Consider the following 27,646-nt stretch of genomic DNA (forward strand, 5'->3'; position numbering starts at 1 on the left):
GTTTTACAAGAAAAAATAATGAAGAGTCATGAAGCAATTTCAGCAAACATGAAAATGCGCTGTGGTAACAAAGGTCTTGAGATTGCGCTACGCACACATACAGGAGGTGATGGTGCCAGTGCCGCGTGCACACAGGGTATAAAAGGACAGTGCATTTGCAAAGCTGTCATTTGCACTCACGTGATTCATGTGAAAAGTTTCTGGTGTGATTATGGCTACACAGTGGGAATTAACAGACTTCGAAAGTTGAATGGTAGATGGAGCTAGACACATGGTACATTCCAGATTACCTCCCATCAAGGACAACACAGTGGCTGATGGCCTTCATCTGATGGCAGAGCAGCAGTGTTTGCATCAAGTCGTCAGTACTGACAGACAAACATCTCTACGTGAAGAAACCACAGAAATAAATGTGGGACGTAGGACGAAAATATCTTTTAAGACAGTGTGGCAAAATCTGGCACGAATGGGCTGTAAAAGCGAGTGTCTCTGCTAACAGAACAAAATCGCTTGCAGCGTCTGTCCCGAGCTCGTTAACATATAGGTTGGATCTTAGGTGAGACTGCAAAACAGTAGCCTGGTCAGATGAGTCCCAATTTCAGTTTGTTTGTTTGGTTATAGGGCACAGAAACAACTAGGGTCATACACACCCATGTCAAAACTCTAGAACACGAAGACAAAGACAGGAGTTAAAAACGACTACACAATAATCCCAATAGACGGAAGAGAAGACAGCTAAAAACAGTGATGTGGAGAAAGGTCTATAAAATATGCCATAAGAAATGGAGATCCTGAAATGAATATTAAATGTCCTCCACCGTATTTCTATGACGAATAAAAAGTAAAACACAGTTGACAGCCTGTGCCCCATTCGCTAAAACTGCCTGTAACACACGACAGCAAACACAAATGGGAACATAAATGGTTTAAAAAAAGGGAATTCAGCCAGGAAATGGTGGACTGTAGAAGGTTGAGAGCAATGAGCACAAAGTGGTGAGTGAGCACCACTTAACAAATGGCAATGGCTAAAAAGACAGTGCCCAATATGCAACCTGGCTAAAATGGTCTCCACACGGAGAGAGGGCCAAGAGGGGGTCGTCCAAGTGGCTGGGAGAGGCTTAATGACCTTGAACTTGTTCCCATGAAGGGAGGACCAATGGTGATGCCAAAGTGACACCACCTGCTGACAGACGGCGGCACAGAGATCATAAGAGGAAATTTACGAACAAGCAGGCTGAGGTACGAGGACGTCAGCAGCCTTGTTTCCTGTCAGACCGATGTGACCAGGAATCCAAACAGACATCACAGTTGTAACTCTTCAGGCTTTCCTGGCGAGATCTTGACATGTGGAATAATTGGGTCTACTGCCAGATGTTTGTGTCGTTCTGGCACAATATTTTGGCCACGTAACTTGTTGCCTTCTTCAGGTGCTTCAGGTAGCACCTGAAGAAGGCAACGAGTTATGTGGCCGAAATATTGTGCCAGAACAACACAAATATCCGGCAGTTGACCCGACTATTCCACATGTCAGACATCACAGTTGGTTGGTTGATTGGGGTTGAAGGGACCAAAAAGCAAGGTCATCAGTCCCTTGTTTCAAATGTGGTCCATTCAGACAGTTTGACATCTCATAAAAGTCACAACGATAAAAGGGAAAAGGCTAAAAAACGTAAAAGTGCAGTCGTGTTGTCAATGGGAAAAAGAAAATGATACAAGTCAGCAAGAGAGCAACTACAAGGCTATGCTAGAGGCAGGAAATATCCCACCTCTAAAGCAGTAGAAACAAGACCACCTGCTATTTAAAAGCTTTCAACCGCTAGAATGTAGAAGTGCATATGGGAAAAGGAGACTAACCAATTCTAAAAAGCGATAAAAACAGAGTAAAAGGGAAAGAAAAGAGGATCTTGGCCAGGGAGGGGAGTCAGGAATCTCCAAACACAGCTTACTGTGTGAGACACCCCAACCCTCACCGCCCTGCCCCAACACCAAAGTGAGATTAAAAACCTTAAAACTGAAAATAAAAGCCACTTTCATGGAGGAAACTGAGAACCAGTTCGACCATCCGGGAATCATTAGCCAACATTAAAGGTAAAGTGTGGGGAAGTTTGTACTTAGTACGCAGAGACAAAAGAAGTGGGCATTCCACCAAAATGTGGGCTACTGACTGGAAGGCTCCACAACCACAAAGTGGGGGTGGCTCATTACGCAAAAGAAAACCATGGGTCAGCAAAGTGGGGGTGGCTCATTACGCAAAAGAAAACCATGGGTCAGCCTGGTATGGCTGAAGCGGAGATGACACAGGGTGGTTGAGGGCTTTCGGGAGAGGCGGAAGGTAGAACGCCACGGGACTGGTGTCACCTTAATTGCACGAAGTTTATTATACAGGGAGGTAGCCTCTCAAGAGTTGGCCCATGATTGTGTGAAATGGGATTTGATGTGAAGCCGTAAATCAGCTGCAGGAGGGGTTACAGAGTGTTGTGTTAGCAGAAGAGCCAACACCGTGTTACGAATGGAGGCCGAAATGCACGCGTTTTAGCTCATGCAGGCTCGCGTGAGGAGGGAAGAACTATACTGACGTGAGATCTGGAACATGACAAGGAATGAGAATTCAGAAAGCGGACATAATTAGTTTCATACTTAACTTTAATCCATTAATGATAAACGTCGCTCTTGACGGTACATGATTCACAATATTATCTGTTCAGAATACATTCTTGAAGATGAATATGGTGCCTTGCTAGGTCGTAGCAAATGACGTAGCTGAAGGCAATGCTAAACTGTCGTCTCTGCAAATGAGAGCGCATGTAGACATTGAACCATCGCTAGCAAAGTCGGCTGTACAACTGGGGTGAGTGCTAGGGAGTCTCTCTAGACTAGACCTGCCGTGTGGCGGCTCTCGGTCTGCAATCACTGATAGTGGCGACACGCGGGTCTGACGTTTATTAACGGACCGCGGCCGATTTAAAGGCTACCACCTAGCAAGTGTGGTGTCTGGCGGTAACACCACACAGAGAACGGGCGATAAGTGACTGCTCCTCCAGCCAAATGATCAGCAAGCTCATTACCTTGAATACCTACATAGCCAGGGACCGAAAGGAAGTCAACCGAACAAGCAGTACAGTGAAGATCAGCGAGATGGTCATGGATGGCCAAGACCCAGGGATGGCGGGAAAAACACCGGTCAATAGCCAGAAGGCCACTCATTGAGTCCATACATAACAAAATGCGGTTGTGTTGGGACTGTTTAATAAAGGTAAAGGCCTGAGAAATTGCCATCAACACGTAGGTGGCAGGAGATGATTTTCCATGCCAACAGAGGACATGAAGGCATATCCCACACAACCAGCAGATTTAGAGCCACCGGTGTAAAAATCAACAGCATCCTGAAACTACCATAAAATTCGGTGGAAGAAACAACAGGACACCATCAGGGGAATGGAATCTTTCGGACCTCGGCGGAGATCACAGCGAAGAGACGCAAGGCGGAGCCCAACGGGTAAACCCGCCCACGGGCGGGAATCAGGTGGGTGACGACCATGGTCTGGGAACAGGATAGAATAGGAAGGATGAGGAGGAGAGGAACAGATAGCGATTGCATAAGAAACGAGAAGATAGGGCCGCTGAAGAAAAGAGGAGGAGGGGGGGGGGGGGGGGGGGGGGAGATCCCAGCTTCAACCAGGAGACTATCAACACAGCTAGCAGGGAAGGCACTGGTGGCCAAACAGATACCACAATGGTGGACCGGATCCAGCAGGTGAAGTGTGGAAGGAGTAGATGAACCATAAACTTGACAACCGTAGTCCAAGCGAGACAGCACTAAAGGCCGATAAAGGCAGAGAAGGATGGAGCAGTCCACACCCCAAGAGGTGTGGGCAAGGAAGCGAAGGACATTGAGTTTACAGAAACATCCTACCTTCAGAAGTCTGATATGAGGCAGCCAAGTCAACTTGTTGTCGAAAAGAAGACCCAGGAAACGAAACTGTGGGACCACAGGTAATTATTGTGCATTGAGATACAGCTCCGGATCAGGGTGGCACGTAGTACGGCGACAGAAGTGGACCACCCGCGATTTTATAGGAGAGAACTGAAACCCATGTGAGAGGGTCCATGCAGAGGCACGCTGTATAGCTCCGTGGAGGGAAGAGGAACTAACCCAAATGCAGAAATCATCCACATACAGAGCAGGGGCGACCAAAGGACCGACGGAGGCCACAAGTCGATCAATGGCAATGAGGAAAAGAAGCACACTGAATACAGAACCCTGTGGGATGCCATTCTCCTGGGTCCGTGGAGAACTAAAAACAGTACCAACCCGAACCCCGAACGACCGGTTGAACAGGAACTGGTGGATAAAAATCTGGAGTGGGCCCCGAAGACCCCACTGATGTAGTGTAAGTAAGATGTGATGGCACCAAGCTGTGTCATAGGCCTTTTGAAGGTCGAATAGCGGTGCTGGGAAAAAGCCTGCCGAACTGCAGATTCCAAGCGAAGTAAATGATCGACCGGAGACCGTCCCTCTTGGAAGCCACACTCTTAAGGGGACAATAGATCCCGAGATTCAAGGACCCAATTGAGCTGACGGGCTACCATCCGTTCAAGTAACTGGGAAACAACATTTGTCAGACTAATTGTTCGATAGCTTTCGACAAACGGGGGGTTCTTACCAGGCTTGAGGACAAGAACTACGATACTATATCTCCACTGAGAAGGGAAGTCACCCTGGAGCAAAATACGGTTAAACACGCAGAGATGATGTTGCCATTGTGGAGCACTGAGATGTTGAAGCAGTTGGTTATGAATGGCGACTGGGCCAGGGCCATTTCATGAGAAGAAGAAAGTGCGGAAGGAAGTTCCCATTCAGTAAAAGGTTCGTTGTAAGATTCTGACTGACAAGGGGTAAAACATAAGGCAGAAGCTTCGGCCCGCTGTTTCTGGTGAAGGAAAGCAGCCGGATAGGATGCTGATGCTGTCGCAAAATGTTCCGCGAGAATCAACAGGTCTGTGCAAAGGCCACCCGGGAGGTGAAGGCCTGGGAGGATGGACTGCCGATGGCAACCTTGGAGAGAGCGAAGTGTAGCCCATACCCGTGACATAGGGACAGTAGAACCGAGGGAAGAAACAAAGCGTTCCCAACACATCCGTTTGCTCTGTTTGATTAAGTAATGGGCTTTAGTGTGAAGGGGTTTAAAGGTAATAAGGTTGACAACGGATGGGTGCCTCTTAAGGTATAGCGAAGCTCGACGGCGATCACGGATGGCAATGGCAATGTCGGTACTCCACCATGGGACTTGCTGACAGCGAAATGGTGCATATGAGCACGGTGCAGCAAGGCTAGCAGCGCAAACAATCGTGTCAGACACGCCACATAGGACGTCATCAATACAACCCGACAAAGAGGGAGAAGATATGATCTGTGCAGTGTATAGAGGCCAATTGGTGCATCGGAAAGACCAACAACGTAACCTGTTCATCGGGGAGCGGGAAGGGAGCGAGAGAATCATCAGGAAATGGTCACTTTCACAAAGGTCGTCATGTCGCGACCAGTGTAATGATGGGAGGAGGGAGGGAAAAGAAAGAGAGGGATCAATGGCAGAAAAGGTACCATGACTGGCTCTAAAATAAGTAGGGGAGCCATCATTAAAAAGGCAAGAAACTGGTCTATGAGAAGACCTAGTCTAGATGAAAATGCACTGCCCCACAAGGGACGATGAGCATTAAAATCCCTGAGAAGGAGGAAGGGAGAACTTCGGAAGGTGGTGAATAACCACAGAACGACGATTCGAATGGGGGTTGAACAGGATAAAGCCAGTCATGCCGCCGGGTCACCACCCGTCTCCGACAAGGAGGGGTCAATGTCCATGAACAACAGGTCACAATCAGGTTGATAAGCTGGGGATGAGACCTCTGATGACACCAGAGGCTCCTTGTCCCGGGATTTATGTTTCTTCTTCTTTTCTGTTTGAGATCGAGGAGGGCTGCATAAAGGGAGCCAGTTGCAGCAAGATCGGGAACACAAAGATATCGGGTGACCTGGGGGCCCACAGATCGTGGTTCTCACGGTCGTCGCGTGGCAGCAGACCTTTGGCCTCGAAGGTGCCAGGGAGGGGTATCCCGGGAGAGGCGCCCTTGACTGGCAGACGCCGAAGAAGTGGGACACTTCTCCGGCTGGAGAGGGGGAGCGGAGCCCAGAGGAGAGGGTGTGGGAGCTGCAGGGGAGGGGGGAAAGAAAGGGATTCAGAACTGGGTAAGAAAGGGGGAGGAAGGGGTGAAGATGCAACTAAAGCATAACTAGACGTCATGGACAAAGGGTGAAGACGTGCATACTTCTTACGAGCCTCAGTGTAGGTTAAACAATCAAGGCACTTATACTCCTGTATCTTCTTTTCTTCCTTATATACTGGGCAATCTGGTGAACGTGGAGAATGATTGCCATTACAATTAACACACACAGGAGGGGGAACACAGGAACTCCCCTCATGGAGTGAACGTCCAGTCACCACAGAGAGGGGCCAGCGAACAGCGGGAAGACGTGTCCAAAATGCAAGCACTTAAAACACCTCATTGGAGGTGGGATGTATGGCTTCACGTCACATCAATAAACCATAATCTTCACTTTCTCAGGGAGGGTGTCCCCTTCAAAGGCCAGGATAAAGGCACCAGTATCAATGTGTTTGTCCTTCGGACCCTTCTGAAGGATGGAGAGAACACTGGTGATGCCGCAAAATATATTCCGTTCCTCTCTGTGCACAATGCATCATGGATCTGCCTTCTTACCTGCAAACAGAAATAGTGGCAGAGCCTACAAGAGAGACGTTTTGCAACACACTCAATGTGACTACCATCCGAGTTAGTGTGAAATGTGAAGTTTGTATGGATACCACGCCACAACTGTTCACAGCACTTTTTGAACAGGTGTCATGACAGGCTTCTGCACTGCCTGAAGATCACACATTACATCAAACCTTCTCAGCTATGGCAACAGTAACTTTAACAAATTGTGGCACAATTGGCCATCGGCCTCTACTAGAAGCAATTCCCAAATCACCAGTTAATTCGAACTACCTTGTGGAAAGAGGACCTCTCCATATTCCTTTAATGCACTGATAATTGCGAAGAGAAGTAGCAACACTATTGCTGTTGTTTTGATAAAACAATTTTATGAGCAAAGCCCTGCTCATCTTTTTGAGATTCATGTTCACTGCAACTGTAATGCACATTGACACTTTTGTTTAAATCCTAAGTCACTGTCCAGTACCAGTACCCGATGTCAATTCACGACACTAATACTACCAACAATGCAAATCCTGCAGCACACACACTGAATATAATTCCTATACAGTTGGGTACCCATACGGTAAATAGTTTTCTGTCTACACTGACACTTGCTCACAGAGAGTAGCGAAAGTTTAATTATAACTACCCTGAACATTTAAAAAAATTAGGGGGGCGGGGGGGGTACGAAGATTACCAACAGTCTTCCTTCCTGTGCAATATTTGCGATTAACAGGTTGGAGGACAAATGACATTGATACACTATGTGCCCTTTGCCACATACTATAGTGTGGCACACAGTTATAGAAGTAGACGTACATATTGGCAGCTATTCTTGATTAATTCTGTGTAAGTCTAAACTACAGTTTGGAGGAGGCAGTCATGATCATTCACGTGGAAGCTCCAGTGGTTTCCTAGTGGAAATCTAGCTGGTGAACATGTACTTTTACACTAATGCACACATGTACAGTGAATGATTATCATTATTTAAAAAAAATGTCGAAACAACGCTTGTTTACAGCTGCCACCGTAAAACGGCACTTCAAGTGCCACTTTTTATGGAAATGGTACACAGAGAAATATCAAAATTTAAGTACATCGATACATGATAGCAAATCTGGTGAGACTGGACTGCCAAAATAAAACCATTACTGGTATTCTGACAATTTAATATTTTCAACTGATAAATGATATTTCATAACTGACTAAAAATTTCACGTCTGAATTTTGTGTTATTCACATGATTTTACTAACTTAATTTTCACAGTGTCTTACTGTATGCACAAGAATATTTTGACATTTTTGAAACTCACCTTGCAGCCATCCAAGAAAGGACCAGCCTTCTTTGCATCTGCCAATGTCAATTTATTGACAACTTCCATGTATTTTGGAGGGACTGAAACACAATAATAATTTTTTAAATCTACATCCACTGATCCTTTCTCCCCCCCCCTGCCCCCCCTCCCCCCCCCCCCCACACACACACACACACACAGACACACAGAGAGAGAGAGAGAGAGCGCACAAAATGCTATTTTGGGAGGGAGGGGGGGGGGGGGGGCACATGAGAACAGAGGTGGATATGGATATGGGATGGGGGCTAGCGGAGACTGCGGTCAAGAGGAATGCAAGATATTTTGTAAAGACAATATGTGTACTTCAGAGATGCTGACAGTGGGAGGGGAAGGGGGGGGGGGGGGTGAAATCCAGATGGCACAGGTTGCGAAGTAGCCAAAGTCAAGCATGTTATGCTCAGGAGTGTGTTCGACTACTGAGATCTGAGATGTTAACTCCAGTTTTTGTCAGCTGACATTCATTTGGTTGGACATTTGTGTCTATGCTGACATTATAAGGCTGTGCAAAAATTACAGTGGGGCTGCACGAGATATAACTGATTTCAGGTGTATCACATAGTCACATAGCACATAGGATACACCTGTGACGGGACTGGAACACAGGTAGTAGTGGTGGGAGAGCGGGGAGGGGGGGGGGGGGGGGGGCAGACGAGTCTTGAAACCTGGTCCTCCATACAGCTCAAGCTGCAGAGGGTTATTGATTCACTATGTAGAAAGTACCAGAAATCAGTTATATGTGGTGACTTCAATATAAATTTTGTATATGATGATGCAAGAAAAAGGATGTTGGTAGATCTCCTAAATTCATATGATCTGATGCAGACTGTCTTAACGGTGCAAGGGAACAGTAGCACAGCCATGTACAATATTTTTATTCATTCTTCATTACTAGATGGGCATTCTGTTAGTAAAAGGGTGAATGGCCTATCAGACCCTGATGCACAAATTTTAACACTAAAAGGCTTTTGTAATCAAACAAAGTCACATATAATTACAAACTATGTAGGAAAGTTAATCCCAAAGCAATGGAGGGCTTTTTAAACCTTGTCAAGGACCAAGAGTGGCAGGATGTTTATAGTGCTGATAACATAGATGATAAATATAAAGCTTTCCTTAACACATTTCTCATTCTCTTTGAGAGTTGCTTTCCATTACAACATTCTAAATGGGGTACTAGCAGTAATAGGCAGCCCGGGTGGCTGACTAGTGGGATAAGCATATCATCTAGAACAAAGCGGGAATTTTATCAAAATGTTAGAAGTAGTCACAAACAAACTACAGTGTCCGATTACAAACAGTATTGTAAGGTGCTTAAAATGTTAATACGGAGGCAAAGAGTGTGTGGGATGCAAATAGAATAGCTAATTCACAGGATAAAATTAAAATCATATGGTCAGTTGTGAAGGAAGTGTCTGGTCAGCAGACAAGGTCGATGATATAAAGTCAGTTCATAGTAAAAATATTTGTGTTACTGATAAATCAGATATATGTACAGTATTTAACAATCACTTTCTGAGCATTGCTGGTGAATTAAATAAAACTAAAGTTTCTACAGGGAATCACGTAACTTTCTTGGCAAATAACTTTCCGAGATTGATGTCTGCAATATACTCTGTGATACAGACAAGGGGGAGACTGATCCAATAATTAAATCACTAAAGACTAAGGACTCTCATGGATATGATGGAGTACCTAACAGAATATTAAAGTACTGTGCTGCACATGTTAGCCCTGTATTTTGCCACTGTAATTTTTCCTTTAGGAATGGTCAGTTTCCTGAATCATTAAAGTACTCAGTAGTAAAGTCGCATTATAAAAAGGGAGAAAAGGATAATGCAGACAATTTTAGACCTATTTCAATGCCATCAGTGTTTGCTAAAGTTATTGGAAAGGCTGTGTATGTAAGGATAACTGATCATTTTATATCACACGGTTTGCTATCAAATGAACAGTTTGGCTTTAGAAGTCTTAACAACTGAAAAAGCTATAGTCTCTTTACACTGTGAGGTACTGGATGGGTTAAACAAAAGGTTTCGAATGCTAGGCATATTTTTTGATTTAATTAAGGCGTTTGATTGTGTTGTCCACAAAATATTGCTCCAGAAGTTTGATCAGTACAGAATATGGGGAGTAGCTCACAACTGGTTCACCTCTTCCCTTAGCAACAGGCAGCAAAAGGTCATTAGTCACAATGCTGAGAATGGCTGTGATGTGGGGTCTGAATGGGGTACAGTCAAATAGGGGGTGCCTCAGCGATCAGTGTTGGGACCACTCCTGTTCCTTATTTATATAAATGATATGCCCTCTAGTATTACGGATAACTCTAAAATATTTCTGCTTGCTGATTACAATAGCTTTGTAGTAAAGGAAGTTGTGTGCAACATTGGCTCGGTTTCAAATAGTGCAGATTAGATTGGATTAGTTTTTCATTCCATAGATCTGTGCTGAGGAGATCCTTGTGGATGTGGAACATGTCATTTTTATTTTTTAAAGCTGAATAACAATACTAATAATATGAATATACACAATACATAATTTGTTTCTATTAAAAAAATTGCCAATGGAAGAGAATAGAAGGAGTTGGCCACTAGTAAGTCTTTCAGGCTCCTTTTAAACTGATGTTTATTTGTAACTTAATTTTATATGTTTGCTGTTCATGACCTAAGTTCATGGCTTGCAGAAAATAAACTAATGCTAAATCACAGTAAGATGCAGTTTTTATAGTTTCTAACACACAATTCAACAAAACTTGACATTTTAATTTCACAGAATGGGCATCTGATTAGTGAAACTGTACAGTTCAAATTTCTAGGGGTTCAGATAGATAGCAAACTGTCATGGAAAACCCAATTTCAAGATCTTGTTCAAAGACTTAGTGCTGCCATGTTTACTACAAAACATGATTTGTATTTTATTATAATTATGTTACTTAATGAGAGCAATTTTTTTTTCAATAGTGTTATTTGTCAATGTTTACAGTTATGTTTCAAATAAGTAATTATTTGAAAATCTGAAGCTTTAAGTGCAAGTCTCAATTTTTGAACATTTATTTAGTTCTTAACACAACTTTTCCTTTTGCTGTTTAAAATTATTTGTCATCCAATGAACCTTTAACACTTCCTATGTACTTTTTTGGGAATGTGTGTGGAAGGCAGTGCACCATTTCTCACAAAATAACTGCAGTTTCTTGTGCTGTATATAATTTACTTCTATTTACTATGAGAGATTATTTTATGTTTAATATTTGTTTGTATATGTTTTGCACTTTAATATTACCCCATTAAATCAGTGTACTTCATGTGGATGTTAAAGAAGAATTTTAAATATAACAATGATAATGTTAATGATCAGTACTTTAAAGCAAATTTCAGTGTTGACATTTTTGGCTTAATTTATGGCCTCCTTTTTTTATTTTTTATTTTATTTTAATTTTTATTTATTTATTTTTTTACACACAAAAGTAAATAATTCAGTTTTCAAGAAAGCATATAAGAATGAGCTAGTTGTCTCACCTTGTGACACAATTTAAAGACTAGATAAGATAATCTATTATGCGACATGAAAGCTAATGAATGCAAAAGGTTTGTAACAATCAGAGACTAAAGGACTAAATGAGTGATAAGAAATTGATAATTTTACACAGGGAATAGGTAGTGGGTCTGCTGACTTTGGTGGGCAAACCACATGGCGAGTGGTGCCTTCCCTAAATGGGTGTATCCATTCTTCATTTCTGGTGCACTCTACTGTAACTCTTTCCTATCTGGGTTCTGTTCCCTCAGTGCTCTCTGAAATAATTTTTGTTGTAGCATATTTTTACATGCCGAAGGTTTAATTTTTTGTATGAAAGAAATCTGGAAGTAAGACATAACATATTTTAAAAAATTGGCTCTGAGGACTATGGGACTTAACTTCTAAGGTCATCAGTCCCCTAGAACTTAGAACTACTTAAGGACATCCACACACATCCATGCCCGAGGCAGGATTCGAACCTGCGACTAACGGTCGCGCAGTTCCAGACTGTAGAGCCTAGAACCGCTTGGCCACCCCGGCCGGCTTTTTTTTTTTAAAAATTATTGGCATTTTGAGAGAAAGGAGTAGGTTACTAACATGTATAGCAATTTTTTCCTGTGATCTAAAGTATTTAGCTATATTTTCTTTAAAAACACTTCAAATAACTCTGTATGGATTAAGATTTTTACTTTTGATTGCAGAGCATTACCAATCAACGATATTTCACCTATCAATAACAGATACATGAATGTTGTTACATTTACATTTTCATGAAATATAAGTACTACTGTCCTGCTAATACAATAAAATCACTTATGTGTACCATCCTTCAGTTTGTTCCATATATGTTATATGATCAGGCTTCGAAACTGTTTTGAAGATTTGTGAGAAAAGAACTTTGTAAAGCAAAATTTTGCTCTTGACCTCGTTTGAAAGAAGTAATGATACTAAGGTAGCCAAATGCTGTATATCAAGTTATGAAGAACTGATGAATACTGATTTGTTGTACTCGAAAATTTGTGTGTGTGTGTGTGGGGGGGGGGGGGGGGCAGTTATAAAAAAAGTGGTTACAGAGAGAAATTTACTTATCGAATCTGGATCATATGAAATGAATGATATAGTGCTGAAAATATAAAAACCAAAAAGCCACTACTACATAGCTATGCAAATAAGTTTAAATGTCAACCTTTATAAATACTTAATGTAATTACAATGATGAACAATTATTTGTATTTTATTTATGAAATTTATGTTCCAATGATTATTTTACATGAATAGATCGATACATGATTTTAAAATTTGTTAACATCGAGTCTAGATTTAAGTGTACGGAAGTCGTTTCTGAAAGTATTTGTATGGAGTGTAGCCATGTATGGAAGTGAAACATGGCCAATAAATAGTTTGGATAAGAAGAGAATAGAAGCTTTCGAAATGTGGTACTACAGAAGAATTCTGAAGATTACATGGTACATCACATAACTAATGTGGAGGTATTGAACAGAATTGGGGAGAAGAGGAGTTTGTGGCACAACTTGACCAGAAGAAGGGATCGGTTGGTAGGATATGTTCTGAGTCATCAAGGGATCACCAATTTTGTGATGGAGGGAAGCATGGAGGGTAAAAATCATAGAGGGAGACCAAGAGATGAATACACTAAGAAGATTCAGAAGGATGTAGGTTGCAGTAGTTACTGGGAGATGAAGAAGCTTGCACAGGATAGAGTAGCATGGAGAGCTGCATCAAACCAGCCTCAGGACTGAAGACCACCATCACCACCACCACCACCACCACCACCACCACCAACAACAACAGCATATGATTGTAATTTTTTTGCTGCATGTTGTACGAAGAAAATCTGTTTTTTGAGCAGTTTGTTGTACGAGTTTGAAGTGTGAAGCTGGAGAATGAAGTACGTGTGTTTAATGATTTGTATGGTAAAGTGAAATGACAAAGCAATTGTGTAATTTTGAAGACAGTCCACCAGTTTTCTCATAATTTTTGAAGTAGTAACCCAATCATCCTCTACACGATCATAAGAAGACTGCAGAGACACGGACATGTTTGTATGGGTGCACGACAGCGAGGCCTTTAGTGCCCGCACGAAAACAGATTGCGACGAGTGTCAGTAAAACACATAAAACATCAAGATAAAGCAGCACGTAAAACACAGGTAACAAAAGTTGGAAAACAATGTGCGTACCTGCACAGAACCACGGAATGAAGTATTGCATCAGTAGTAAAACACTAACGACACAGGAAGAAAGTAGTATAAGGAGCTAAAACAATATAGCAGATAGACTTGCCTGGCTGACCACAAGAATAAAAAAAGGAGAAGCCATCTTTCAAACACACTAAAACCTCCAGCCTAAAAGTTTAGGCCAGAGTCCAGACACATCACAAAACTTTAAAACCTTAGTCACATTCATCTCACCATCAGCTAAAAACAATAGAGGGCAGATCCCCACCAATACTCGTATCTGCCCTTTCAAAATGATATAAAATGCACTCGTTAAAATACGGCGAATAGAGATGTGCACGCCAGATGTGCACAAAACGGGGAATCCTCTCGCCATAGTAAAAAGCTGTGAGTGAGAGAGCAGCGTCCAATTCTAAGATGGGTGAGGGTCACTTCATCCCGCCTGAGCAACTGGCAGGAGGAACGCCATGGCCGGGTTGTTGACTTCACCAACCGTTGCTTACTGGCAGTCACGGCCAGCCATTCCTAATGCCACAACTGCATGCACTTCCTGTGTAGTGCAGAAATGACAGCCAGTAAGGGAATAGGACACTGTGCCATATCCTGTCCTCTCTAGCAGGGTGTAGACATGGACAAGGATTCCCGGATTTTTCCCGGTTGGACATACACTTTCTCCGAGTTAAGTGTCAGTATACTTTTCCTCGGCACTGTAAAACTTATCAATCCTTAGAATGTTTATGGTTTTCTACACAGACTTAGAATTTGCGGCACTTTAGAAAACGAAACCCATGGGGGGGGGGGGGGGGGGGGGGGGGGGGGACATGTTTTGGAAAGATCTATGATGTGCAGCAACATGTACGCTGCATTTTTTCGTGTTGCGGAGGTATAAATTCGAATTCCACCAAACACTGCATGTTACTTTCCGAAGCAATGAAATCGAGATAGCGACGTGCTTTTGTAAGCCAATCGTAGCTCATGTCACGTGATCTCGCCAGCTGATGACAGCATAGGACACGTGATGTAGTCAACCAATAGCAAGATCACTCCTAAGTAGCGCGAACACACAAAGAAGAAAAGTTAATGGTTGAAATTAATGTACATAGTGTTGCTACAAGAAAAACAAAGCTTTCACAAATAATACTGGTCTTGAAGATTAATAAGCTGCATGAGAAGCTAAGCTTCCACATATAATGCTTAACTTTTTGCGCTTGTTACACTTTAAGATACATCACACAAATGTGCCAGTAAAATCTTTAATAACGACATAAATGTCTGATCTGGGCTCGAAATTCTTCTAGATGGTCGTCCTCAAAGAGTTGATTTTTAAAAGAGAGTCAAACGCTCTGTGATTTAAGAAATTCATCGTACATTCTCGCACATCGTTCATCTTGCGTAAAAGGAAATTTTCTTTGAAAGTAACACTTTTCAAACCACCATTCGCATATTTTCCCTGACCTGTTAGAAACTGGTTCGTTTCAGCAGTTGCCAGAGAGCGCCAGATAACAGGCGTCACTGCACCTGCGCAGCTACGATGACGCAGGAAGCCCGCATGTTCGTACGTGTAAAACATTTAAAGATTTTGCATTATGTCATAAAAGAAACAAGACATCAAAGGATACTTCAAGAACATTGGAATTTTGTGAACCATAGTAAAATGCATAATTCGGCTTAAAGTGTACAATCGTATGTCCAGATTCGGATGTAAATTTACTTGAGTATCAATACTGTATTATCTCATGTTTGGTTCTTTATTATGGCATAATGCCACACGAGCTAGGAGATGGAACTAGCCAACGGTGTGAAATTAAACACTTTGTTTCAAATAAATTGACTGCCTCAGCGCAAAAGATTAATAAAAGCCAAATGTCTTTAGCAAACAGACAAAAATAGCTTCACTGTTCTGCAAGGCGATTAATGCTTGACTGTCAGAAGGGTGGAAATAAAACCTGAAACTAACAACATATTTTAGCCTTCCGTAACTATGCGAACGTATTTTAATTCATTTGGTAGCTCCCGGCCACAGAAATCTGTTTTGTTTTCATTTAATGTGAGGGCAATAACCAAAGAGGACACAGCAAAACCACTAAATGAAAACACGTAGAGACTACCCACCTCCCCACTACAACTCAAGACTGCTCTGTGCATCAGCCCCAGATCTATGATATTTCCGAACCGGAGCAATTTAGATAGTGGCGCCAAGCAACACATCTGTAGCCAGAAGCGAGAGAAGGTATTCTCACACGCGACTCAACTGCACACGCGCAAAGAGCCCGCCTGCAACTGCTCAAATGAATCTAATGTAAACAGCTGTCACGTCACGCTCATCGGAGACAATTTCTTGTTAGGAAGCACTGAATATTCTTCCTAAAGCCTTTGACACACTTTGATTGGCAGACGCTTGTAAGAGCACAGTGTTTTGTTGTTGTATATGGCGCATTTCCTTTGAGATTTAAGTTTCATTTTCGTTTTCTTTTTTCTCGTTCATGTTTTGTTACTGCAGTATTATTCTGCATATGCGGGATACAGTAATATCCTTCGTTAAGAGTATTGGTTCTTACCAGTCAAAATTACAAAAATTCAATTGGAAACTAAAACAATGAAAAATTCCCGAAATTCAACAATATTCCCGGGTTTTTCCCGGTTTTCTCCCGGACGAAAAAATTCCCAGGACCAACTCCTCAGCTAGGTACAGGTTCCGTTACAATTGTAAGGCATTAAGGGATTCGGAGCAAATGAGAAACAGTTTGCTCCGAATACGGTGCATCTGCTCCAGTGCCTTCAGGATCGCGTGGAGCTCCGCTGAGAAAATGGTGTACTCATAAGGGAGACAAATCCTGCTGACATGGTCAGAGCTGACAACGGAATTCCCTTATTTCAAGCTATCAGTGTACACTATTGTGAAACCATGATGCACATCTAAAATAATAAAAATCTGGGACTGAAATGTGAAATCCGATGTATGATCATTCTTAAAACTCCAGAATGAGATTTTCACTCTGCAGCGGAGTGTGCGCTGATATGAAACTTTCTGGCAGATTAAAACTGTGTGCTGGACCGAGACTCGAACTCGGGACCTCTGCCTTTCGCGGGCAAGTGCTCTAGTGGTAGAGCACTTGCCCGCGAAAGGCAGAGGTCCCGAGTTCGAGTCTCGGTCCAGCACACAGTTTTAATCTGCCAGGAAGTTTCATTCTTAAAACTGGTCAAGTCTAAAATAAGTCTGGGTCTCCAGAGAAGCCAAGGTGGAAATCTGCTCCCACCGCGGTGTAAAACTTGAAGACCGGCCACACCCTTCTACAGAAGGCAATCCTGTGCACGAATCCCACAGGGCCTCGTTGCACCATAAGTAGCTGTCACGTAATGTGTATTGGCCATTCACCAGCCTCTGCGCAGAGGCTCGGTATGGGGCTTGTTCTGAATGCCCCAGTAGTCAACTGAATCCCTTCGTGGTTGTTTGGTTGTTTGAGGTTAAAGGGACCAAACAGCACGGTCATCAGTCCCTTGTTTCAAATAGACTCCATTCTGCTAACGGGACATCTCAGTATAGTCAGAAAAATAAAACAGATAAAGGGGAAACGTAAAAGGGCAGTCACGTTGTCATTAGTAAAAACAAATGAGGGAAGTTGGCAAGAGAACGAACCCAACACTATGCTGAAACAGCATAGGCAAGACCACCTGTGACTTAAAAGGTACAACTGCTATAATGCAGAAAGTACGTATGGGAATAGAAAAACTAACCAAGCCTTAAAAAGAAGGGGTAAAAACAGAGTAAAAGGGAAAGAAAAGAGGATTCCGGTCAGGGAGGTGAATCGGGAATCTCTGAACACTGCCTACAGTGGGAGACACCCAAACACTCACCGCCCTGCCCCAACACCAGAGGGAGATTAAAAACTTTAAAACTGAGAATAAAAACCACTCTCCCGGAGGAAACCTAGAACCAGAGAGACCATCCGGGAATCGTCAGCCAACATCAAAGGTAAAGTGTGGGGGAGTCTGTACTTAGCACGCAGAGCCAAAAGAAGGGGGCATTCAACCAAAATGTGGGCCACTGACTGGAAGGCTCCACAACCACATAGCGGGGGTGGCTCATCACGCAAAAGGAAACCATGGGTCAGCCTGGTATGGCCAATGCGGAGACGACACAGTGTGGTCGAATCCTTGCGGGAGAGGCGAAAGGAAGAACGCCATGGGCCTGTATTCACCTTAATGGCACGAAGTTTATTAGACAGTGGAGTAGCCTCCCAAGAATTGGCCCATGACTGTGCAAAGTGGGATTTGATGTGAAGCCGTAAATCCGCTGCAGGAGGGGTTACAGAAAACGGGGGGTAAGTAACTGCTCCCCCAGCCAAACGATCAGCGAGCTCATTACCCGGGATACTCACATGGCCCGGGACCCATAAGAAGTCAATGGAACAAGCAGCACGGTGAAGATCAGCGAGATGGTCATGGATGGCAGAGACCAAGGGATGGCGCGAAAAACACCGGTCAATAGCAAGAAGGCCACTCATCGAGTCCGTACATAACAAAACGCGGTTGTGTTGGGATTGTTTAATAAAGGTAAGGGCCCGGGAAATTGCCATCAATTCCGCAGTAAACACCCCACATGAGGGTGGCAGTAGATGATTTTCCGTTCCAACGAAGGACGTGAAGGCATACCCAACATGATCAGCAGATTTAGAGCCATCAGTGTAAAAAACAACAGCATCCCGAAACTCCCATAAAATTTGGCGGAAAAAGGAACGGAACACCACCGGGGGGATGGAATCTTTCGGACCGCGGCGGAGATCCATCCGAATTCGAGGCCGAGGAACTAACCAAGGAGGGGTGGAGGGGAGGGAGCGAGGAAGACAGGACAAAGAAGGAAGCCGAAAATCACGGGTAAGAGACGCAAGGCGCAGCCCAACCGGTAAACCCGCCCGAGGGCGGGAGTCAGGCGGGCGACGTCCATGGTCTGGGAATAGAATAGAATAGGAAGGATGAGCGGGAGAAGAACGGATAGTAAGGGCATAAGACACCAGAAGCTGGGACCGCCGAACAGAAAGGGGGGGGATCCCAGCTTCAACCAGGAGACTATCAACAGGGCTAGTAGGGAAGGCACCGGTGGCCTAACGGATACCACGATGGTGGACCGGATCCAGCACGTGCAGCGTGGAAGGAGCAGCTGAACCATAAACTTGACAACCATAGTCCAAACGTGACAGAACTAGAGCACGATAAAGACGGAGGAGGAGGGAACGGTCCGCACCCCAGGAGGAGTGGGCAAGGAAGCGAAGGACATTGAGTTTACGGAAACATCCTACCTTCAGGAGTCTGATATGGGGCAGCCAAGTGAGCTTGTTGTCGAAAAGAAGACCTAGGAAACGAAACTGTGGAACCACAGGCAATCTTTGTGCAGCGAGATAGAGCTCTGGATCAGGGTGGACCGTAGTACGGCGACAGAAGTGGACCACCCGCGATTTTAAAGGAGAGAATTGAAACCCGTGGGAGAGGGTCCATGCAGAGGCACGCCGTATAGCCACCTGGAGCTGCCGTTCTGCAGATGGCATCGAGGAGGAACTAACCCAAATGCAGAAATCATCCACATACAGGGCAGGGGCGACCAAGGGACCGACAGAGGCCACAAGTCCATCGATAGCAATGAGGAAAAGAAGGACACTCAAGACAGAACCCTGTGGGATGCCCGTCTCCTGGGTCCGTGGAGAACTAAAAGCAGTACCAACTCGAACTCTGAATGACCGATGGATCAGGAACTGGCGGATAAAAATCGGGAGTGGGCCCCGAAGACCCCACTGATGAAGGGTTAGTAAGATGTGATGGCACCAGGCCGTGTCATAGGCCTTGCGAAGGTCAAAAAACACTGCAACCAAATGGCGGCGCTGGGAAAAAGCCTGCCGAACTGCGGATTCCAAGCGAAGCAACTGATCGATTGGAGATCGTCCCTCTCGAAAGCCACACTGGTAAGGGGACAATAGATCCCGAGATTCGAGGACCCAAGTGAGCCGACGGGCTACCAGCCGTTCAAGTAACTTACAACCAACATTGGTCAAACTAATTGGCCGATAGCTGTCAACAGATAGGGGGTTCTGACCAGGCTTAAGGACAGGAACCACAATGCTATCCCTCCACTGAGAAGGGAAGTCACCCTGGAGCCAGATACGGTTAAACACCCGAAGAAGATGGTGCCGTTGTGGAGCACTGAGATGTTGAAGCAGCTGGTTATGAATGGAATCTGGGCCAGGAGCCGTATCATGAGAAGCAGATAGAGCAGAAAGAAATTCCCATTCAGTGAAAGGTTCGTTGTAAGATTCTGACTCACAAGTGGTGAAACATAAGGGGACAGCTTCAGCCTGCTGTTTTTGATGAAGGAAAGCAGCTGGATAGGAGGCCGACGCTGATGCCACTGCAAAATGGGTCGCAAGATGTTCTGCAAGAACTAATGGGTCCGTACAAATGCCATCTGGGAGGTGAAGGCCTGGGAGGGTGGACTGCCGATGGCAACCTTGGAGAGAGCGAAGTGTAGCCCATACCCGTGACAGAGGGACAGTGGAACCAAGGGAAGAAACGAATCGTTCCCAACATATCCGCTTACCCTGTTTGATTAAATAACGGGCTTTAGCGCGGAGGCGTTTAAAGGCAGTAAGGCTGGCTACGGATGGGTGCCTCTTAAAGTGTTGCAAAGCTCGACGGCGATCACGGATGGCAATGGCAATGGCCGTACTCCACCACGGGACTTGCCGACGACGAAATTGTCCAGATGAGCGCGGGACAGCAAGGTTAGCAGCGCGAACAATCGCGTCAGACACGTCACGTAGGACGTCATCAATACTACCCGACAAAGAGGGAGAAAACTCGACCTGTGCAGTGTATAGAGGCCAATCGGCGCGGTGGAAAGACCAACGAGGTAACCTGTCCATCGGGGAGCGGGAAGGGAGCGTGATAATCAACGGGAAATGGTCACTATCACAAAGGTCGTCGTGTGGCGACCAGTGTAATGAAGGGAGGAGAGAGGGAGAAGAAAGAGAAAGATCAATGGCAGAAAAGGTACCATGACCAGCACTGAAATGAGTAGGGGAGCCATCATTAAGAAGGCACAGGTCGTGGTCTGCAATAAATTTGTCTATAAGAAGACCTCGTCTAGATGGAAAGGCACTGCCCCACAAAGGATGATGAGCATTAAAATCCCCAAGGAGGAGGAAGGGAGGAGGAAGTTGCTGAAGAAGGGTGGTTAAGGCAGCAGGTGAAAGAGTCCTGTCAGGAGGGAGATAAAGATTGCATACTGTGACTGCAGAGTCTAAGTGGACCCTAACAGCAACTGCTTCCAATGTAGTTTGGAGAGGAATCCACGTGCTAGCAATGTCTGTACGGACCAACGTACAAACGCCACCAGAAGCCCGCAAGGGTCCGACCCGATTTCGACAGAAAACACGGAACCCACGGAGGGTCGGTGAGTGAGCATCAGTAAAATGAGATTCCTGGAGAACCACACAAGCTGCTGAGTAGGACGAAAGAAGGGATTTCAATTCCGGAAGGTGACGATAGTAGCCATTACAATTCCATTGGAGAACCACAGAACGATGGTTTAAATGAGGGCTGAACACGCTAAATCCAGTCATACCGCCGTGTCCCCACCCGTCACCGACAAGGAGGGGGCGACATCCATAAACGACAGGTCAGAATCCGGTTGTGAAGCCGGGGAAGGGACCTCCGGTGACACCAGAGGCTCTTTGTCCCGGGACTTATGTTTCTTCTTCTTTTCAGGCTGAGATCGAGGAGGGCTGTGTGGCATAATGGAGCCAGCTGCAGCAAGATCAGGAACACAAAGAGACCGGGCGACCTGGGGGCCGATAGACCGTGGCTCTCGCGGTCGCCGCGCTGCAGCAGACCTTTGACCTGGAAGGTGCCGGGAAGGGGCATCCCGGGAGAGGCGCCCTTGACCGGCAGACGCCGAAGGAGTGGGACACTTCTCCGGCTGGGGAGGGGGAGCGGCGCCCAGAGGAGAAGGTGTGGGAGCCGCAGGGGAGGGGGGAAGGAGAGGGGTCCGGGACGGGGGTAAGGAAGGGGGAGGAAGGGATGAAGATGTAACCAAGGCGTAACTAGATGTCATGGACACAGGGTGCAATCGTGCATATTTCTTACGGGCCTCTGTGTAGCTTAAACGATCAAGAGACTTGTACTCCTGTATCTTTTTTTCTTTCTTATAGACTGGGCAATCTGCTGAACGTGGAGAATGACTACCATGACAATTTACACATACAGGAGGGGGAACACAGGGACTCCCCTCATGGAGTGGACGTCCACAGTCACCACAGAGAGGGTCCTGGGTACAGCGAGAAGACATGTGGCCAAAACGCAAGCACTTAAAACACCGCATAGGAGGTGGGATGTACGGCTTCACATCACAGCGATAGACCATAATCTTAACTTTCTCAGGAAGGGTATCCCCTTCAAAGGCCAGGATAAAGGCACCAGTATCAATACGATTATCTTTAGGACCCTTCTGAACACGCCGAACAAAGTGAACACCCCGCCGTCCGAGATTGTCCCGAAGTTCCTCATCAGTTTGAAGGATGAGGTCTCTGTGAAAAATCACACCTTGTACCATATTTAGAGACTGGTGAGGGGTAATGGACACGGGAATTGTGCCAAGATGGGTACAGGCACGAAGGGCCGCAGATTGGGCAGCCGAAGCAGTTTTTATCAGTAACGAACCCGACCGCATCTTGCTCAGGGAGTCCACTTCGCCGAACTTGTCTTCAATGTGTTCCACAAAGAATAAAGGTTTGACACTGGTGAAAGTATCTCCATCAGTCCTGGTGCAAACTAGATAACGGGGGAAAGGTTTTGCCCCTAGACGACGGGCCTGACCCTCCTCCCAGGGGGTAGCCACGGAAGGGAAGGCCGAAGGGGCAAGAGAAGCAGCACTTGAGGAATCAGTACCACGCAGAGAGACGGCCGCAGAAGAGCGGCCAGAGGTTTGGACCCTTATGCGTTTCATCTGCATAGCGTCCGCCCTGATACCACCCACTCCGATCAGGGGCTCTCCTCACGGGCGCCACCCAGCCACAGCAAGGGCCGTCTGGCACGGCGGCCGTTGCCGGGAGTTCCGATGCTCCAGGATGACGAGCAACCACTCCAAGGCATGCATGAGGAGGTCACAGCTCAGGTATCAGAAGTGTGATCCCTGTGTGTTCAGGGGGCTCAACCAAAAGGGTACATAGCGACCCCACCACACGGGCTGGCTACCGTGCTGGCTATGCACCCTAGCATCAGACAACGATGTAGAAAAAAAGGTGGAATATACTAGGAGGGCACACGTCGGAGACACTAGGTAAGGTGCTCTTCCCCAAATGGCTCACACTACGGAAGAGAAATTTTGGAATGGAGGTCAAACCCCAGAGGGGGACCAAGGAATGCCAAAAGGAGGAGATGATTACGCAACAAAGCCAGAGTGTAAAACCAACAGAACCAGGAGGATAGCGGGGGCCAACATAAGCAAGGACACCAATAGAGGGAGAGGAGAGGGCGAGGGGAAAGGGGTATGGAGGGGAAAGGAGGGGAAGGGAAAGGAAATGCAGCCCGGGAGAGAAAGAAGGCTGCAATGGCTCGGGGCCCCGTGCTCGCCACGCACGTATCCACGAAAGAGTTGTGGACCCCCTGGGGGGTCCCTTCGTGGTGCACCACGTCCAACATCTTTACATAAGAGGGTTTCTCAGATCTATACACTGTGCACTTATAATCAAGCTCAGATCACACAAGTGCCCTGTAAAACTGGAGCAGGCAAGTCCTGTCTGCTCCCTGTATACTGTGGCTAAGACATTTTAAAACACAAAGTCTTAAGTGATCATTTTTTCAGGTCCTTAAGATGTGGTAACCATGTAAGCTTAGAGTCAAATATGAGACCCAGGAACCTCACTGTGTCTTTAAAAGTGAAGACAGTGTCCCTCATCCTCAACTCAGGACAATTTAAAATGGAACGAGAATGGTTAAAAAGAACACACACAAACTTCTCAGTGGAAAACTTAAAACCACTCTTTTGGGCCCATTCACCCAAGCGTCGAAGAGTTAGCTGCAACTGACATGTTGTCATTGCAAGGTTTGAAGAAGAGCAAAACACAGAGAAGTAATCCACAAACAAGGAACACTGGACAGGACTTTTCACCATGGAGGTAATTCTATTAATAGCTATGGTGAAGACGGCCACACATAAAACACTACCTTGAGAGACACTGTTCTCCTGCTCTCCGAGCGATCGGACAGGACGTCACCAACTCAGTATCTAAAATATCGTGATAAGAGGAAGGACTGAATAGAAATGGGAAGACAACCATGAAAACCCCATTTGTGAAGCTGCCCCAGGGTAAGATGCCTCCAAGTAGTCTCTTAGTCCTCACTAATCCCAAAAAATATACCTACAAGGTGATGCCGGCATACGAAAGCCTGTTGTATAATCACCTTCGGGTGGGCAAGGCTATGAAAGGTGGATCGAGACCTCCTTAACACACACTGAAGCTGACTAAGGAGTTCCCTGGATTCTATGATCCAGACGAGGTGGCAGACGACCATCCGCTCCAAGTTTTTGGGCATGTACAGTCTTTCCTAGGTTTTAAAAGAGGAATTAAAATTGCTTCACACCATGAGTCGGGAAAGTGACCTGATGCCCAAATAGCATTAAAAAGTGTGAGGAGGATATCTTTGTTCACCTTGTGAGGTACAACAGCAGACTGTAATGGATCCTGTCATGACCAGGGGATGTGTCATGAGCCATAGACAAAGCAGAATACAGCTTCCACATGGAAAATGGGCAGCTCTAATCTTCAGCCAAGGTGGACTGGAAGTCCAAATTACACCTCTCAGCAACTTCTCTCTGTCACTGGAAAGCTGGATCCTTACTGGCTGTTGCAGCAACTATGGCAAAATATGCCGCCATAGTCTGGGCAATGTCTCACAGATTGGTTTGGAGAGTGCCATTCCCCATTATAGCAGCCGTGGGGCACCTGTCTCCTCTCCCAGAAATTCTCCTGATTGTCTTCCACACAACAGAACGTTTGGTGGAACAATTAATGGTGTTCAGGAACTGTTGCCACAACCTCTTCTTGCTCTCTCGAATAGTTTGGCAACACTTTGCTCTCACCACTCAAAAACGCTGCAAGATGCTCTGCAATAGGCCAACACTTGAACCTACGCACATCTGCACACTTGGTCCTGATTGCAGAGCGACATTCGGTACTCCACCAAGGGACAGATTGCCTCTTCTGTTGCCCCGTGGACTGTGGAATGGATGCTGCAGGGGCGTGGTGGATCATTTTGGTAATATGATCCACCCGTGCCTTGACATTTGCACAATGTTCAAACTGGGCCAACTGGCTATAAAATGTCCAGTTGGCTCCACCAAGTACCCAATACGGCGAGTGCATCATGGGGGGGGGGGGGGGGGGGGGGGGGCGGGCGCCAAGTAAAGGGAACATACTGTCAACGGATGACGCACGTGCACTGATAAAGCAACTGCTTGTAAAGTCATTGCAAGTGAGAGAAGCAAGTAGCGGTAGTTGGTACTGGCGAACATACCTACAGCCTCCTCTAGCTTACTCTCCACTCAGATCGTTCGTTTTGTGGATAGCTTACTCTCCACTCAGATCGTTCGTTTTGTGGAGTACATAGCCTCATAGCTCAGAGGTGTACAACTGATGGGAATGAGTCTCCTGCAGACACACAGTAGTCTATCCTGAGATAAGACACAGAGTTCCTCCACAGTTCCTCCACATGCATCCCGAACCCCTGCAAGTTCCACTGTAGGATGGGAGCCATTTCATTGATGTGGTTTTAACTTACCCCTATCTTTGCAATGCAGAGGTGAGACACTTGTACAGCGAGGGGGAGTGGAGGGACTGCCTGGATCCAAGGCACCCAACTCCATGATGTCCTCCTCATCAGTCAGATGTGAAAGAACGACATATGATGGTGCTTGGGACACCTTTTGACCAGAATGTCATGAATCTTCCCCTGTATCCTGTCCCTTCAAGAATGAGGGGGAAAGGGGCTGTTGTGAGGCACTGCTTGTCGTGTGCCTTCTTGACACTTACTATGGAAGTGTTGCTGGTCTTTTCTTAAGCAGCTGCTTGGATTGCTTTATCCTTACTCATTTTGTCTAGGCATGTACACATGAAAGCACAGGTGCTGGTGGTGGATGGTTGTGCACTGGACAACGCCTGCATCGAGGCATCGACCTTAGGAACAGGTTTCTAACTGTTTTCTAAATAGGAGGTGGGATTAGGGAGACTCCTTAAGAGCACAGCTGAAATAGTAGCAGCTGAATATTTCCGACATGCGGGAGCATAAATTTCACTTCAGTGGACTGAACATTTTGTGGATTATCTGGCTGAATACATATTGCCTTCAGCACTTTGACTTTTCCATAGAAAAGCCAATTACGTGTGAAACTGCTGAAGAACGCACTGTGCACTTTTTTTCTTTTTTTTAAAAAAAGCACAATTATACTTTTTCCCATCATTATTGCATAACTCGTGATCTATGAAAAAATTAAAATACGAAAAACTAACCTTGAAGCTTGGTCTTTTTACCACACTTTGCCCTTTACGATATATCAAACACAAATGTGCCAGCAAAATTTTAAATAATAGTATAAATGGCTGGTCCTTCTGGGCCCGAAATTTTTCTAAGTGGCTGGTCCTCAAAGTTTTAAATTTGGATGAGAGTCTAACGCTCTGTGAATTAAGAAATTAATCGCACAATCTCATACACAAAATAATTCAGCTTGTGCAGAAGGAAATTTACTTCTCAAATCCCCATTTGCAATATTTTCCCGCAACCTTATAGAAATGTTTTACAGTTCATTGTTACAAGATACAGCATAGTACTGCAAGATACTGCCTTTGACACATTTTGTGTTGGCAGTCCCTTGTGTGTGCATTGGGCTTTGTTGTCGTAAATTGTGCATTTTCTTTGCGATTAAAGTTTTATTTTGGTGTTATTCTCTCACTTATGTTTTATTGCTTCAGAGTTATTCAGCAGTAGTGGACTGAAGTAAAATTCTTTGTTAGAGTATCAGTTCTTGTTGTTGTTGTGGTCTTCAGTCCTGAGACTGGTTTGATGCAGCTCTCCATGCTACTCTATCCTGTGCAATCTTCTTCATCTCCCAGTACCTACTGCATCCAACATCCTTCTGAATCTGCTTAGTGTATTCATCTCTTGGTCTCCCTCTACAATTTTTAACCCTCCACACTGCCCTCCAATGCTAAATTTGTGATCCCTTGATGCCTCAGAACATGTCCTACCAACCGATCCCTTCTTCTTGTCAAGTTGTGCCACAAAATCCTCTTCTCCTCAATTCCATTCAGTACCTCCTCATTAGTAATGTGATCTACCCATCTAATCTTCAGCATTCTTCCGTAGCACCACATTTCAAAAGCTTCTATTCTCTTCTTGTCTAAGATATTTATCGCCCACGTTTCACTTCCATACATGGCTACACTCCATACAAATACTTTCAGAAATGACTTCCTGACATTTAAATCTATACTCGATGTTAACAAATTCCTCTTCTTCAGAAACGCTTTCCTTGCCATTGCCAGTCTACATTTTATATCCTCTCTACTTCGACCATCATCAGTTATTTTGGTCCCCAAATAGCCAAACTCATTTACTACTTTAAGTGTCTCATTTCCTAATCTAATTCCCTCAGCACCACCCGACTTAATTCGACTACATTCCATTATCCTCATTTTGCTTTTGTTGATGTTCATCTTATACCTTCCTTTCAAGACACTGTCCATTCCGCTCAACTGCTCTTCCAAGTCCT

The 27,646-nt window shown here is 45.1% G+C and overlaps 1 protein-coding gene across 3 annotated transcripts in view; it reads right to left on the reverse strand.

Annotated features, from left to right (window-relative positions):
• The window catches only part of LOC124620164 (DNA topoisomerase 2-binding protein 1-like), a 289,518-nt gene that overhangs the window by 156,059 nt on the left and 105,813 nt on the right, over positions 1–27,646 (reverse strand). For all 3 annotated transcript variants that reach the window (XM_047146853.1, XM_047146844.1, XM_047146837.1), the window contains exon 8: positions 8,085–8,167. In XM_047146853.1, coding sequence (XP_047002809.1) covers positions 8,085–8,167 — 83 coding nt within the window. The remainder of the gene's footprint in view (positions 1–8,084; positions 8,168–27,646) is intronic.

Source organism: Schistocerca americana, chromosome 1, assembly GCF_021461395.2.
Source record: "Schistocerca americana isolate TAMUIC-IGC-003095 chromosome 1, iqSchAmer2.1, whole genome shotgun sequence".
NCBI lineage: Eukaryota > Metazoa > Arthropoda > Insecta > Orthoptera > Acrididae > Schistocerca > Schistocerca americana.